This window comes from Parambassis ranga, chromosome 6, assembly GCF_900634625.1.
Source record: "Parambassis ranga chromosome 6, fParRan2.1, whole genome shotgun sequence".
In the NCBI taxonomy this organism is placed as follows: Eukaryota; Metazoa; Chordata; class Actinopteri; family Ambassidae; genus Parambassis; species Parambassis ranga.
Window position 1 is genome coordinate 9366012 of NC_041027.1, and position 14279 is coordinate 9380290.

The following is a 14279-nucleotide window of genomic DNA, read 5'->3' on the forward strand; positions in this document are numbered from 1 at the left end:
GCATTTATCAACCATAATCAACATGTGTCCTGACCTGAGGTGTGTGTTATCTGGTGGTACAGAGAAGTTACGACATGAACCTTGTTAAAGGGTGAAACTGCAGAGCCCTCACACACCCATGTGAATGCCTCCCTCCAAAATGCCAAAACTCTGGTCATAGGAGATGATTCAAGTTTGACAGTTGTGCTGTGGTGATTAGACTTTGCACGCTTCTCTAACTGGACCGTGTGTTGAAATGACTCATTTATCTCAACTGTCAGGTCTTTTTTTTTTTTTTTTTTTTTTTTTTTTTTTGCACCAACAATGCAGATGATGGAGTCTGACTGTTGGCTTGCTTGGGTTTTCTTTTATTTTCATTTTCCATTTGAAGAAATTTTGACCATGTACAGTAATTTGTAAACTTGCATCAAGTTTATGAATAAAGAATTTTAAGATTATTGCATTTGTATGGGTTTCCTTGTGTAACAATATGGAGTAGCTGTATGAATTAATATGTTAACCCTGAAATAATATTCACATATGATGTACTATAACATAAGAATGTCTGTTTTTTCTCTGTTGATAGCAACCAAAGTTGATTTGCCTAAAAAACAGCTGGGCTGAAGCGTGTGAACTTGCTCTGATATGCCACCATTTTATTAAAAAATGGCTTCAGAACTTAAGAATTTCAAAACACTGATCATAAATCTATCATCATAACAGTGGTCATCCTCCACCAGACTTAGAGCAGTTACGTAGTATTAACCAAGGGCACAAAATTGTTAACAACTGAATCCTACTGAAGCTTGGACACATGGGATTATGTAAATATTAACTGCTCATGTCAGCTATGTCATCATGTGGTATTCATAGTTCTTCATTAATGCTGATGTGTATGCAAACTCATCAAATAATTGAACAGGATGCAACAATAACTATTTAATATCTATTTAGGGTAAGACCAAATAATACAAAAAGTAATACACAAAAAAATGTGTTCCCGTTCACATCACTCACAGAGACACTGCCCCCCTCCAACCTTTCATTCATCTAATTAGAGTATGTTCCCATTGAGTGTGTTTATCTCTTACAGATATTCACCTCACCTCAAGTTTTATTATATATATATTCATATCTACTGATATAGTACATAATAATACAGTTCAAACAACATACAGTACATGTGGGAACAAGATAAATGGCTTTCCGAAGCTTTGATACAGCAACATGAAATGCAAAGTGTTAGCCGTCTGATGCAGTTCCTGCTACACAATAACTACACAGCTGTAATCTCTATAGTCACATAAACTGTGCTGTATGTACATATGTCAGAATTCACCATTAGAACTTACTACACACACAGGCAGAGAGAGAAGAAGCTGCTCTGTTGTGCAAAAGTGATGATAGAAATGATCAGCTGTGCATCAATGAATGGGACGAGCAGATGTACGGGTCTGTTGACAGGGTTACGCTTCATAACTACTGTATGTGCATCTGCTGGTGAGAATGATATACAGTTATAAAATCATACTAATGGTGTCCACAACTTGAAAACAGCCCCCACTGTTCATTTCATTACAATTTAAGATGGGGCTGTTAAATGTTTTAAGGACCTCTCATAATTGAATAACTCTTCATTCTAATATATTGATGTTAGTATTGCTGCACTGAAAAGTCACAATTTAGCTTGCACGGACGTCAACAGGTAACGCAGTGCAAACAGTACCTAAAATAAAAAAACAAAAAAAACAAGGACACAACACACGTGTGCTTCATACTCATTCACACATTCCTCCAAAATACGCATAAGAAAAAACAGAAACAACTAAGAAGTAAAACTTACTGAACATCACATCATCACAATCAGACAAGACACGATTCACAGGATTGGAAATAACAAGCACTCAGATACTTCACGTCTGTTTCAAGTCTAATACTGTATTACTGTAATGACCATCTACTGAAAGTTGAAGATTCAAGGTGACACAAGGTAAAAAAAAAATGAAATGTCTCTGACTGAACACAGAAGGTCTCACCGGGGCGACACACACATATCCTCTCATTATAATTCACTCCATAAAGACTGGCTTGAATTTAATATTCTATTTTCTTTTGTACAAATATCATATTACATCAACTCATGGAATAACACCAACACATGACACACTGAGGCCTGAAATCCAGAAGTAGTCATTGAATCATTTACATGTATGGGTTAAGTGGGAGAATTTGCCAAAAGGGAAATAACATCCATCACTCCATACAGTCCTAAAGCAGTTATTATCACTGTAATCTACCTACCTGCACCTGTTTTGGTTTTTCTTCACTTTTGTTTTCCTGTACAACAATAATTTGGAATGTTTACCCTTAAATACTGTGTGTGCTTCACTTTAACATAACATATGTACGTACACATAATTCAAAAAAAAAAAAAAAAAATCAGCCTGCTCAGCATCTAACCAGCCTGCAATGACAAAAGCAAACATCCTGAATGTTAATTAGAGATGATGAACGGAGACAGAGGCCCGACATGGTTACACTCTGCGGGCTTCACAATTTAAAAACAGCTATCACACCTTTCCTGAGAATGTAAAAGAATCTAACAACAAAACTAAAGTAGGCTCAATTTTTTTTTTCCAGTACGACAAACAAAAGAGTAACAAACAAATTCAAAGACTACAAAATGCTAGAAGGCTAACATGTACTCTAAACCATAAGAGAGATAGTTTGACATTATTTGCTTCCTTAATGACAGAAATGAGAACAATAACCCAGGTGTCCTGTCTGTGCTATAGCGATTCATTAGCTTAGCTTAGGCTAAGTGAAAGAAGACTGGAAACATGAGGTTTAAAAAAAACAGAGCTGCTAATTAGTGGCTGTTCTCTTCTATCTCTCACCCTGCCTCCAGCCCTGCAGCACACTCCACGAGGCTGTTATTGTATTCTCATCTAACTCTCAGCAAGGTCGCAAATCTCCCAAAATATCAAACCCATTTTTCCAATAAGAAAACATTCGTACGATATTTCGTACGTCTTGTGTGCTAGACAACTAATACAGTACATTAACTGACTGCTTAGCATTTGGTGGCCTTCGAGGCTGAAAAAAAGTAAACACTCTCAACAACATAGCAAGAGGAACACATTAAAGGTCATTAAAAAGGAAATGTGACAGGCAGAGAAGTGGCTCTGTGCACCGCAGGTGAACCTCCCTGAATAAACTCAACTAGCTCAGGGGATTGGTTTCAGCTATATTATGTGTCTCCGTTGGAAAGCAACATACTGACCAGCTAAAAATTGAGCAGCGAAAAAACCAACAGTTTTTCAGATGACTGTCTATTAATTCATACTTGAACTGACTAAAATTATTAAATCCCACGTGTGTGTGTATTCAATAAAAGCACATTTCAACCAAAAACATTGTTCTGTTTGAATTCAGCTTGTACAGTGTTATGATGAAGGGCACCTAATTTTCTGAATTGTGTTCTTAATTGATCCCTTTTTAGCTCTCCCACTCGGCAGCCTAGCCCCCCGCGTGTGTCCTACATTGGCTCATCGTAGTTGTAGGTGGGAGCTGCTGAGTACTGGTTCTGCTGCACGGCTCCCTGTGCGGCCCCCATGGCCGCCTGCTGAGCCGCCTGCTGCACATGCGGGTTCTTCCAGGCCCCTGTGGCCCACTCCTCCTGGGCTTTACCCAGGCTGCCACCACTGCCACGGTAGAAGTTATGAACCTGTGGATGACAGTGTGTGAGAGCTAGTGTTCAAAAGGCAAAACAGTATTCAAGTCAGCAGATCGTGACTGTAATTAAATTAGTTGGGTATCGATGTGGGCATGAACAGCTTCAACATACATAAAATCCTGTTGCAAATGTGACAATCAATTATTAATATTAGCTGACATAAAGTGCTAAATAATTCTTTGGCAGTAAAATCTGGTATTGTAGGTATAAACAGGAAGTTTGCTAATTGCTTTCCACTCTGATTATTAGGGATGTCCCGATCCGATCACGTGATTGGAAATCGGGCCCGATTACGTGATTTCAGACTCGATCGAAATCGGACATTACCTCCCGATCAGGACTCGAATATATATTTATTAGGACTCTCAAAGTTAACGCCTTCTGTGCAAGGTGGCTCTGTGTCCTGTAGTGTAGGGGTATGACAGTCGCTTTTGGTGTGAGAGGTCCTGGTTTGAGACCTCGATGAGCCGCTGCATGTGTGAAATCTCCTAGCGTGTGCTCTGGACACACACAGGTTTTGCTGAAAGACTGAGTTGCTAGGATTGGATCGGGACTCAGTATCGGCAGATACTCAAAATCAAATGACTCGGACTCAGACTCTAGGGCAAAAAAACCTGATCGGGACATCCCTACTGATTATATTAGCCAACACAGCACATCTATTATGTAACCTAATGACTCTTTATGTTAGGCAAGAAACAGATGGCTTTGTTCCTGTTTGAATTGGTGACAGTGGCAGAGAGGAGAACACTAAGAAAACTTCTGGCTATTGTGGACAATGCCAGTCATCCTCTGCACACTGTCATCAGTGCTCAGAGGAGCCTGAACAGTCACAGGCTGCTCCTCCCCAAGAGCAGGACCCAACAGACTCAGAGACTCCTTTGTCCCCCGATCCATCAAACTTTACAACTCTGCTTTTGGCAGGCGGGGGAGAAGCAGGGAGGAGTACAGCCCGCTTGATACAACACACGTGCAATAATTTATATGTGCAATAATCCATCTGTACCATTTATGCTGCTGTGCAATGTTTGTACATAATTCCTTTACTTTTATTGCACTATATTACATTACCATCTATGCTGGTGTGCAATGTTTGTACATAATTCCTCTTATCTTTATTTGTACTGTATTCTATTTTATTCTATTTAACTCTTGCTCTGACTGTCGGTGTTGTATTGCTGCTGGTACCCAAATTTGGGAAGGGACCTTCCCAAAGGGATTAATAAAGTATATTCTATTCTATTCTATTCTAATTGGGCTCTTAATTACGAATATAACATTTGTCAATAAAAAATATAAATATAAATGTTTTAGTAACATTAAATGAAACAATTAGATTAGTGCAAATCCACTGACTGAATGAGTCCTGAGCATGCCGAACCATCAGAGACGCTGACTTTGTGACTTTTTGTGTATTCTTGCATAGTTTCAGTCACAGTCAGTCAGTTTCACGATCAACTGCTACTTTTTTAACTTGAAAAATCGAATAAATAATTGTGTAATTTATGATGTCAGTACTAATGTCCCTGATTGTTAGCTTCCACACTGTGATCACAGCCAAGCGGCAACAATTACAGCTTGGATATGACACATTTATTCATGTCATTATGTCATCATTAGATTAAGTCACCCCTTCTGACTCACACACTGGAATGCACTTTAAATATGCAATTTCAACATTAAACCGAATGCATAGGATAGAAACATGTACTCAGATCACCTTTGTGAGAGCGATGAAGGAGAGAACAGCCACAGCTGTGAACATGATGGTGGGAATCAGCATCACCACAGCTGAGCCAATGTTGGTGCTGAAGAAGGTGATGGTAGCCAGCCAGCCGCTGAGAGGGACAACCAGAGAGCAACAGCACACTTAGGATCATACACATCTTTACAGAGTGCTCTACCATTTGTTCCACTGAAAGCTCTTCTTACCACACTCCCCAGCCAGGGATGCCCACAGTCTGGATAATACTGATCACCACCTGGGCCATGAAGACGAAGAAGAAAGCCATGAAGTTGAACGAGCTGTCAGTCCTGCAAGGAAAGGAACGCTGACATCAGAGATGACCCAGCAGGAAGAAATGTGTACGCTCTGAGGGGAAAGAGCTTACTTGAAGGCCTTGTAGATGGGTCTAAACCAGCACACATAGGAACAAGGGGTGAAGAGGATGAGCCACAGGATGGCCATGCCAAAGTTGGTCGCTCCACCACCTCCACACATCCATGCCAGACAGCCGATCAGATTAACAGCTAGTGTGGCAGTGTTCACTGTCGATGTCAGAGAGAAGGAGCACAACCTGAAACTGACTGTGCAGAGGACTACCACTAAGTCAAGATGGCTACCTCACATGTTTTGTTGTAGGTCTGACTAGACACATTACAAATGTAACAGAACTCCTACAAAACTACTCTGGTGATGGGGTGACTACAGCAGGAATAAATCTCTATGAATCTCAGCAACTACAGCACCCAATGCCATATTTTCAGTTCTATATTAAAGCTACATTAATAACCTACAATGAAGAAAGAAGCTACATTTTTTTGAACTCACACAGCATGCTAACACCTACTCTACAAGTTTAAACTAACTACTTCTATACCAGACTTACATTCTTGTTTTCAAATGGCAGAACCTATAATAATAATAATAAAAAAGACACCATGATGCTCATGTGAACGTATCAACACATTACTAACATCTATGATAAATATTTACACAACTTGTTAAGATTAACTTTGAAAAGCACCTGGAATAGCCGATCAATTTAGTCCCTCTTCTTTTAGATTAATGTACATTGTACAACTGTACAAACAGAAATCTGTCTACACAACACAGCTTAATGGAAAAAAAACCCTTCTGTGGCTCTGAGCCTGGTGAGACCGGTCAGTCTGGTCTCCTGGTCTCCCAGCTGTATGACACAGGAGCGTCTGTGTTGTTTGTATCTCATGATATTTTGGGTAAAACAAAGAGACACAGCATGGACAGGAGAACGGCTTATAGCCGAAGCTTGAAACTTTGCTGTACTTTAACATTTTAGGTGCACACTCACAGATCCATAGGTAGTACAGCCTCTTGCACATGGTGCGGCGCTGGTCTGGGATCTCGTTGAAGTCTTGGTAAAAGCATGGCTTCAGGGGGATGAACCGAGGCAGGGGTGGGAAGTTGTTTTCTGGGACACAAAGACAGAATTCAGTCTTTAGAACTTGGATCTATTACCTGAGTTAGTGAATAATAATTCAATAAAAAAGGTAAAAAAACTTACCTGCCATGATTATCAGTCAGTATTTTCCTCAACTTGCAATCACACAGGCTTCAAACTGAGCTGCCCTGAAACTGTCAAGCAGAGAGCTGTCTTATCAATAAGTGACACACATCCCTGTGCACATGCTGCCAGCAATAGGCCTCCATGCAGGCCCGCCTATAGCATTAGCACACACTTCTGTCTAATACAAGGCTTTCCATTCTGATCTGACTGGAGGAGAGGTGCCACTCATCGTGGAGCATCATCCACTGAATCCACGTCTTTTCTCCAGCACGTTACAGCTGTGTGAGCTGCGCGCAGTAGGAAACACTGTGGCCTTGTCGCCATCCCTAACATGTATAGGCGTGATGCAGGCCCACAGAGTTAATAACATCTATCTAAATACAGTGCAGCTATTTCTTAACTCCTCATCATTCACAGAAGGCTATAATCAACCATCTCCCACTGTATTTGACTGGTTCTAAGAATTATTTGCAGGGTATATCATGGTGGATGTATGAAGGACATCCCCTCTGCCACAAATAAAAGGATGTCTGCCACAAACTAAGCTGATTTCTCGTGGTTGTTCATACGCTTCTCATACGCTCTAAAATGTGCATTTCTTTTGGCTGATGGCAGTGATGCTGCAGTTAAGGACAGTGCATCGTGATCACAGCCGATGGAGAGGCGTCCTTCAGCCTGTGCGACACATAGCATCGGTGCTTCTCCTCCTTCGTCTTCATCCCGACACCTATAGCCGGTCGAGCTATCTCCTCGCAATAAACCAGCTAGGTTGCACATTTAGAGGTTTTACTGACGCTTTGAATCAGTTTAACGCATTAATTTCCCTCCTCCGCTAGGGGTGTGATGAATGAAAATTCAGTGATTATTAAAAAAAAACGCCTTACCTCCCCGTTTAGTCCGAGAATGTCGCTAGAATCCCACCGTTCGTTGAATTTGCATCCTATGATTTAATCTGCGTTGAAACACGCTGGTGGAAACAGGCAGATTTGGCGCTGTGCAGACAAATATGTGCCGTTATTCCTCAAACGACGGGTTTGGGAGTAAAAGGCGGTCACGTGACGTAAGGTCTTTTCTTTACGCACATTCCCTCCACCTCCGCTGGAGTGTTGTACCCGCCCGTCCGGACTGGACCAGGAGGAACCCGAGGAAAACACGGGATTTGTTGCTGACCTGAACCGACCAATCAGGAGTCAGAACAGCTGCTGAGCTCCAGAGAAGGCAATATAAAACCTGATCTGATTGGCTGCCGTTTGGCTCACGGTTCCAATATGATTACAGCACTATGACTGCTATGTAGAATATATGCTAGTGTGACCCACAGTTTATATTTTAAAATATATTTAAATGAATAACAAATATCAATTTAAAAATATGTAATTAATTAAACAAGAACACTCAGTATAAAATGTATAAAGAAAGTAAAAACTAAAATAAAAACACAGTAAGCAAGTAAACAATTACTTAATTAATTAATAACTATATGTTATGAATATGATAACAAAGCAAGTGAGAACATATATTAGTAAAACATATTTTACTAATATTATTAAGGATTTGTAAGGTTTAATTTTTGAGTTTTTGTATATTATTTACGGACAGAGGTAACATAAAATCATAAAATACATAAATACTAAAAATACAGGAATGTACGTGGAAGTACCGTACATTACCTGTAACAGGCCAATGACAGCTCTGCCTGATGTTTAGTTTCTCTTTTAAGACGATATACGGTTCTCTGTGTGGTGCCTTCTCGTGACCTCGTAAATACAACAGTCGATTTTCAGAACTCCTGCGAACAAGATGACTTTAAAACAGGCGACCAAAAATACATTCCAGCTGTGTGCTCTGCGTTTGTGTTAAACCGTAGATACGGTCCCACATTTTTACATTGCGTAGTCTGTGTTGACACATCTAGTTCATGCTATGAGACTCTAAAAATACTACATGTTTGCCGCGATTGAACGCAGCAGTACCTGAAGCTAACGCTAGCTCTTCCTGCAGTGCTATGAGTTGAGGAAGACTGAAGGTAAGTGCCATTAATAATGAAAAAACAAGTATCTGTTACGTGAAATATATCTTTGTGTCACACTGTTGTATTTGTAATACCCACATGAACCCACAATGGTGTATTTGTCATTAAAAACGGCGACATTCACTTGCAGAAGCTCAGCTAATGCTAGTTACGTTAACGTAGCTTCCTCATAAGATAGGAAGCATAACATCACTAAACAGTAACATAACAAATCAGTGTTGTTTTCTTGTCATGTTTTGATGGTATAAAAGTCAGTCAGTTAAAGCAAACTATTGATTAAACCGGCACAGTATCTCAACTTTGCCAGTAAATCAGCTAAGCTAAGCAGGTGCCCTGGTTTAGAGGTGCTGTAGAAGTGAGGCGTTAAGCCATATTTTAATAAAGTACAGGGGCAAGAAAAATACTGTTTTTAATTATTATATTAAGTTATACTATACATTTAACCTAGTTTATATCTATTTTATATTCTGTAAAGCCCAGGAAGTTGATCTATACATTTCCAGGATTAGCAGATTAAGCTATGTTGATGAAGATTCTCAGTCATCCAGGTCACTTCCAAGCAGCTTCATCAGTTCTGCTTGGATGAGCTGCGAAACGTCTTCAAGAAAACTCTACAAGTCCAGACGCCTTGCTTCAATCTTCTCTACAGATTAAGCTATAAAGAAAAAAACCTAAAGGGAAACACAGTGATGGATAATTAGTTGAAGCATGTTCATTTGCTGTTCTTATACATCATGAAAAACTAAATGTCTTAGATGATTAAGTACTAAAACAAGGAAAAATTTGTATTGTATTGTTTTTATACCTCACGCTTCTGTTAGGTGCTATTGAATGAGTAACACACCACTTCCTTTTTAGGCTGCGCTCACCTGTGTGTGATCTAATCTTTTGTCATTACAGTGCTGGGAATGCAGCCAGCGCTGCCACCTGAAGCAGTGAAGGAGCTGGTGTGCTCCTGTCTGCACAGAGACCCAGTAGCAGCAGACCTCCGCTGCAGTCTGTTTGTTGCTGCTGCACAAAACTACAAGAGGGACTCTTTGCTCAGACCATTTCCTCCACGATACATAAGCAGTGACAATAAGGACTTTGAAGAGTTGGTAAGTGTGACAGACCTAGATTTTTAGCAACAAAAGCAGTAAATGATGTGAGAAAATGTGGGTTTTACTTTTAGGAATACACATGCACACTGTAAGTGTGACCCATATACACTTGGTGGCAGTAATGTGCTGCTGTAAAAACATAAACAAGTTTTCTACACCTTCTAGTTGGCAGATGTGAACTCGTTACCTGGTGTGAGAGAGTTGGTGAGACTGCGGCCTGGAGAGGGAGATCATTATCTGGCTCTCACTCACTGGATTTTGTCTTCAAAGAGCTTTGCTATAAAGACACTACAGAAAGATGAGGTACATTGCTACAAGTACAAATACATAGACTTCATCGCCTTTTGCTGCCTGCTCTTTTGGTCATAATGTTTCTATTATATTCACCAGTATTCCAAACTCTGTAAACTGACGAATAGTGAAGGGATTTCCGCACCTGTGCCAGACTTCCTTTTTGAGCTGGAGTACTCTGATCCGATGAATGCCAGGTTTGAGAGGACGAGAGAAGGACGGGATGTCTTCTATGCATTCCATGGAAGCCGGCTGGAGAACTTTCACTCAATCATTCACAACGGACTGCACTGTCACTTAAACAAGGTCAGTGCAGTGAGCAGCAGGCTGAAAAAAAATCAGAATGGTTTTTCCTTTATGACTCCTCCTGTATGCTGAAAATCTAGACTAACCCAGAGATAACCAATTCTAATTTTTTGCAGAATTCAGTGTTTGGAGAGGGAACCTACCTCACCAGTGACCTCAGCATGGCTGTCCTCTACAGTCCCCACAGCAGTAGCTGGAGAGAAAGTCTCCTTGGTCCAATGCTGAGCTGTGTTGCCTTGTGTGAAGTCATTGATCATCCAGATGTTAAGTGCCAGGTGAAAAAAAAAGGTGCGTTTAAGCCAGTTACACTCTAGACACTCAGAGTAACAGAGATGTGTAAATCACTGTATAGTAAAGCCTTGCGCTCATTTTGCACTTCAGATTCGGAGATTTTAGACCGCCAGCGCTCACGAGCAAAGAACAGCGAAGGAGGGGATGTACCACAAAAATACTTTGTTGTCACCAACAATCAGCTGTTACGAGTCAAGTACTTGCTCGTTTACTCTCAGAGGAGGCACCTGTCCAGGTAAGAAACACAGAATGTATTTCTGCTGTTTACCACTGTATAAAGATGTAAATACTCAAAAAGAACAAGATGTGAGTAAGAAGTTTTGGGCTTAAGGTAGAAGGGGGCAATTTAGCAAACCTAGGACATTTATTCTTCAAGTGCAATATTTGCATACTTAGGTAGCCACTATGTTATTGTACTCCTTAGACTCAATGCACAATTGGACACAATTGTACAAAATGTGGCCAAAATATCTTGCTTAAAAGTACTGCCATGTTTAAAAAAGACACCATCTTTGATCCAGAGTCTGTGCAGGACAGTTTAAGAGGTGAAGCCACTTCATTAGCTGTTGACTAAATACATACGAATGTAACGATGCATTTCTGTGCCCCATCCACCGACATGGGGGAGGCAGGGTGACCTAGCAGAGAGATGTTGTGGCCTCACTTTGGCTTGCATTTGAATTAGAATTGGTATTGTAATGCATACAGTACAACAAAATTAAAGTTAGAGAGACAACTTGATGCTTTTCTCCAGTACCACAAACCCATTCACACAATGTAGAAAGGTTTGTCTCCCTTGTCAGACAGCTGCATAACGCTGTGAGCTGTATAACAGGATGTATATTATATTATAATTTTGCAATGTAGCTATTGTCTGTAATTACATAACTGTACTCTTATCAATCCTTATCAATACCTTTTGGCACAAATCCAATGTATGAGTTCAGTTTTTGTTGCTGCTTTACTACAGATATACCAGTGCTAAAATATGGAATAAGTGGAAGTGCGGTTGCAGTGAGGTTTGTTTGATCGTTGTACTCTGCTGGTAAACATGCCTTTTTTTTTCTTGGTCAGATATTCCCGCAGCAGCTCTTGGCTCCTCAGACACCACTTTGTCATCATGATGAGTCTCTACATTCTCCTGCTCATATTCATTGGTGCCTTCAACTCAACCTCCTTCATATCCTTCTGGAAGAGACTGTTCAGGTGACGGCAGCAGCAGGACAGACGGCCTTGATGTTCGCTAGCCGCAGTGCCTTCCTGATCACAGATTGACTGGAGGCCTGAGCGGAGACCAAGTTTTATGCATTTTCTTTAGTTGTACGAATGGTTAAAGTTACACTTGATAACATGTCTTTTCACATAGCAGATACGGGGGTCCTGTTGTGTAATAAGACCTTTGTGCATTTAAGGATGTTATGTAATGTTTCATCTGTAATTTAAAGGTTTTGTAGCTAACCTGTATTGTTGTGTGGTTGTAATCCTCTGAGGATGCAGTTTTACTAACCAAAGAGGACCAGTCACTTTGCTTATAGCCGCACAGCATTGAGGTAAAAATGTGTATTTTAAATACCGAGGATATAGTACATTAACTGACTGTACTTTTTGGGTGAGGAGTAAGATCTCTAAAAAAAAGTCTCATAATTTTGTCATGAATAAAAATGTATTTAAATTTTAGTCGTATTCAGGGTTTGGATGAGGTCACTGATTTCTTCTATTGTTCTAGGGGTTTTAGTTGCATTCAGACATTAACATGAGTTACCTCTGACAGGGGCACATTTATTGCAGTTGGCACACAGACAGTCCTCTGTTATCCCTGCTTTTATCAGTGGATATATAGGATTGATAACAGAGGCGGCGCGCTTTGGTTACAGTTTGGTTACAGCGCTTTGGTGTTCACAGTGAGAGGCTCACAAAATGTAGACAAAATAAGGGAATCTAGATTTTTAATGGTAGTAATATAAAACATTAACTGAAGGAATAATAGAATTTGTAAGAAACACTTGTATTACCGTAATTTCCCGGTAATAACTGGAGTAAGACTTTCAGCAGTGTAACGTTCATCCTCTGGCTGTTTTGGCTGATTAAACATATTAATTAGATGTTGCAGTACATCACGGATGAAACTAACTGAAATAAGATGGAATTTTACTGCTTTTGTTTTAGGGTGATCTTGCGAAATGCATCAGATAAAATCTTTTTCCTCATCAGAAACGTCTGACATTTGAAGGCCACAGAACAAACTGCCCATTGTTGTTGGTCCACACTTTATTCCTCTTCTACACAAGCTTCATTATTGCTGCCTCATAAACAGTCTGTTACTCAATAACCATCCGCTGCCGGGGGGCACGGTATGATAAAGGGGGACGCACTTCTGGGCAGAAGAAGGGAAACAATTCAGTCAGAGGAGACTGTGGAGGTTCTGATCTGACTTTTGTTTGTATTATTTTAATTCATTCTGCTGCCACAAGCTTTGTTTTCTCTTTTAAAAGCTGTTTTTTAAAGCAGGTTTCCAAAGTCATTTAATTTTTTCATGTGCAGAACTACAGTACTCTTAAAATACAACATTAAATTTAATTTGTAAATATGTGTGTGAGTCATGATGGTGTGACTGAGGCGGGAAAAATGTAGGCTTTCAGTTTTTCAGCTACAGTAAGGTTTTATCTACATTGTCTTAGAGTTATTATATACACTGGCTGACATAAGTCTTGTCCCTTACGCACATAGTAACTTCATCTGTTAATTATTTGTATTTCTAATCACTTATTTGTTATAATTAATGGTTGATTTTAATGCCAAGAGACTTCACAAATGAAATCATTAAAAAGTGCCATGATGTTAGAAGCTTAGTAAAGCCCATGACCTCTGTTTTTGCATGGACAAAAGTCTTGTCTCATTTTCATATGACTCAACCAATCACATGTTAGAGCTTCACCTGTGACAAATGGTGTAATCAACACATTCTCAGGTGTGTTTAAAAGGACCACTAGAATACTAGACCTTCATATGAAGTGCAAACTGAGCTCTGACAACATGCCAAAGATTCAACCACAGAACAAATTGCTGATCATCAAGAGCCTGAAGCCCAAGTTTGCTACTGAGGTGGCAGAAATCTCAACAGTTAGTCGAATTCTTTCACACAGTGGTCTCCATAGGAGAATTAGTGCTAGGAAACGGGCAGATAAGACAACAAAAAAGGCGTGTTGTATTTGTAACTGCCCACAGCTTGCATAGAGGATGGACAGTGGAAAAGTGGCGGAAGATTGAATTTTCTGATG

The 14279-nt window shown here is 40.0% G+C and overlaps 2 protein-coding genes across 2 annotated transcripts; one reads left to right on the forward strand and one right to left on the reverse strand.

Moving 5' to 3' along the window:
• Positions 1 to 984: 984 nt before the first annotated feature.
• Positions 985 to 8120, reverse strand: scamp5a (secretory carrier membrane protein 5a). The gene is made up of 7 exons (XM_028407888.1): positions 7866 to 8120; positions 6979 to 7049; positions 6766 to 6885; positions 5827 to 5983; positions 5648 to 5749; positions 5436 to 5553; positions 985 to 3706 (listed from the first exon to the last, which is right to left on the reverse strand). The coding sequence occupies exons 2-7, from the start codon at positions 6983 to 6985 to the stop codon at positions 3518 to 3520; spliced, it is 693 nt and encodes a 230-aa protein (XP_028263689.1). The 5' UTR covers positions 6986 to 7049; positions 7866 to 8120; the 3' UTR covers positions 985 to 3517.
• Positions 8121 to 8934: 814 nt separating this feature from the next.
• parp16 (poly (ADP-ribose) polymerase family, member 16) lies at positions 8935 to 12684 on the forward strand. Its single transcript, XM_028408052.1, has 7 exons — positions 8935 to 9007; positions 9914 to 10110; positions 10279 to 10416; positions 10504 to 10710; positions 10827 to 10998; positions 11092 to 11236; positions 12076 to 12684. Exons 2-7 carry the CDS (start codon positions 9922 to 9924, stop codon positions 12209 to 12211), a joined length of 987 nt encoding a protein of 328 aa, XP_028263853.1. The 5' UTR covers positions 8935 to 9007; positions 9914 to 9921; the 3' UTR covers positions 12212 to 12684.
• Positions 12685 to 14279: the final 1595 nt, after the last annotated feature.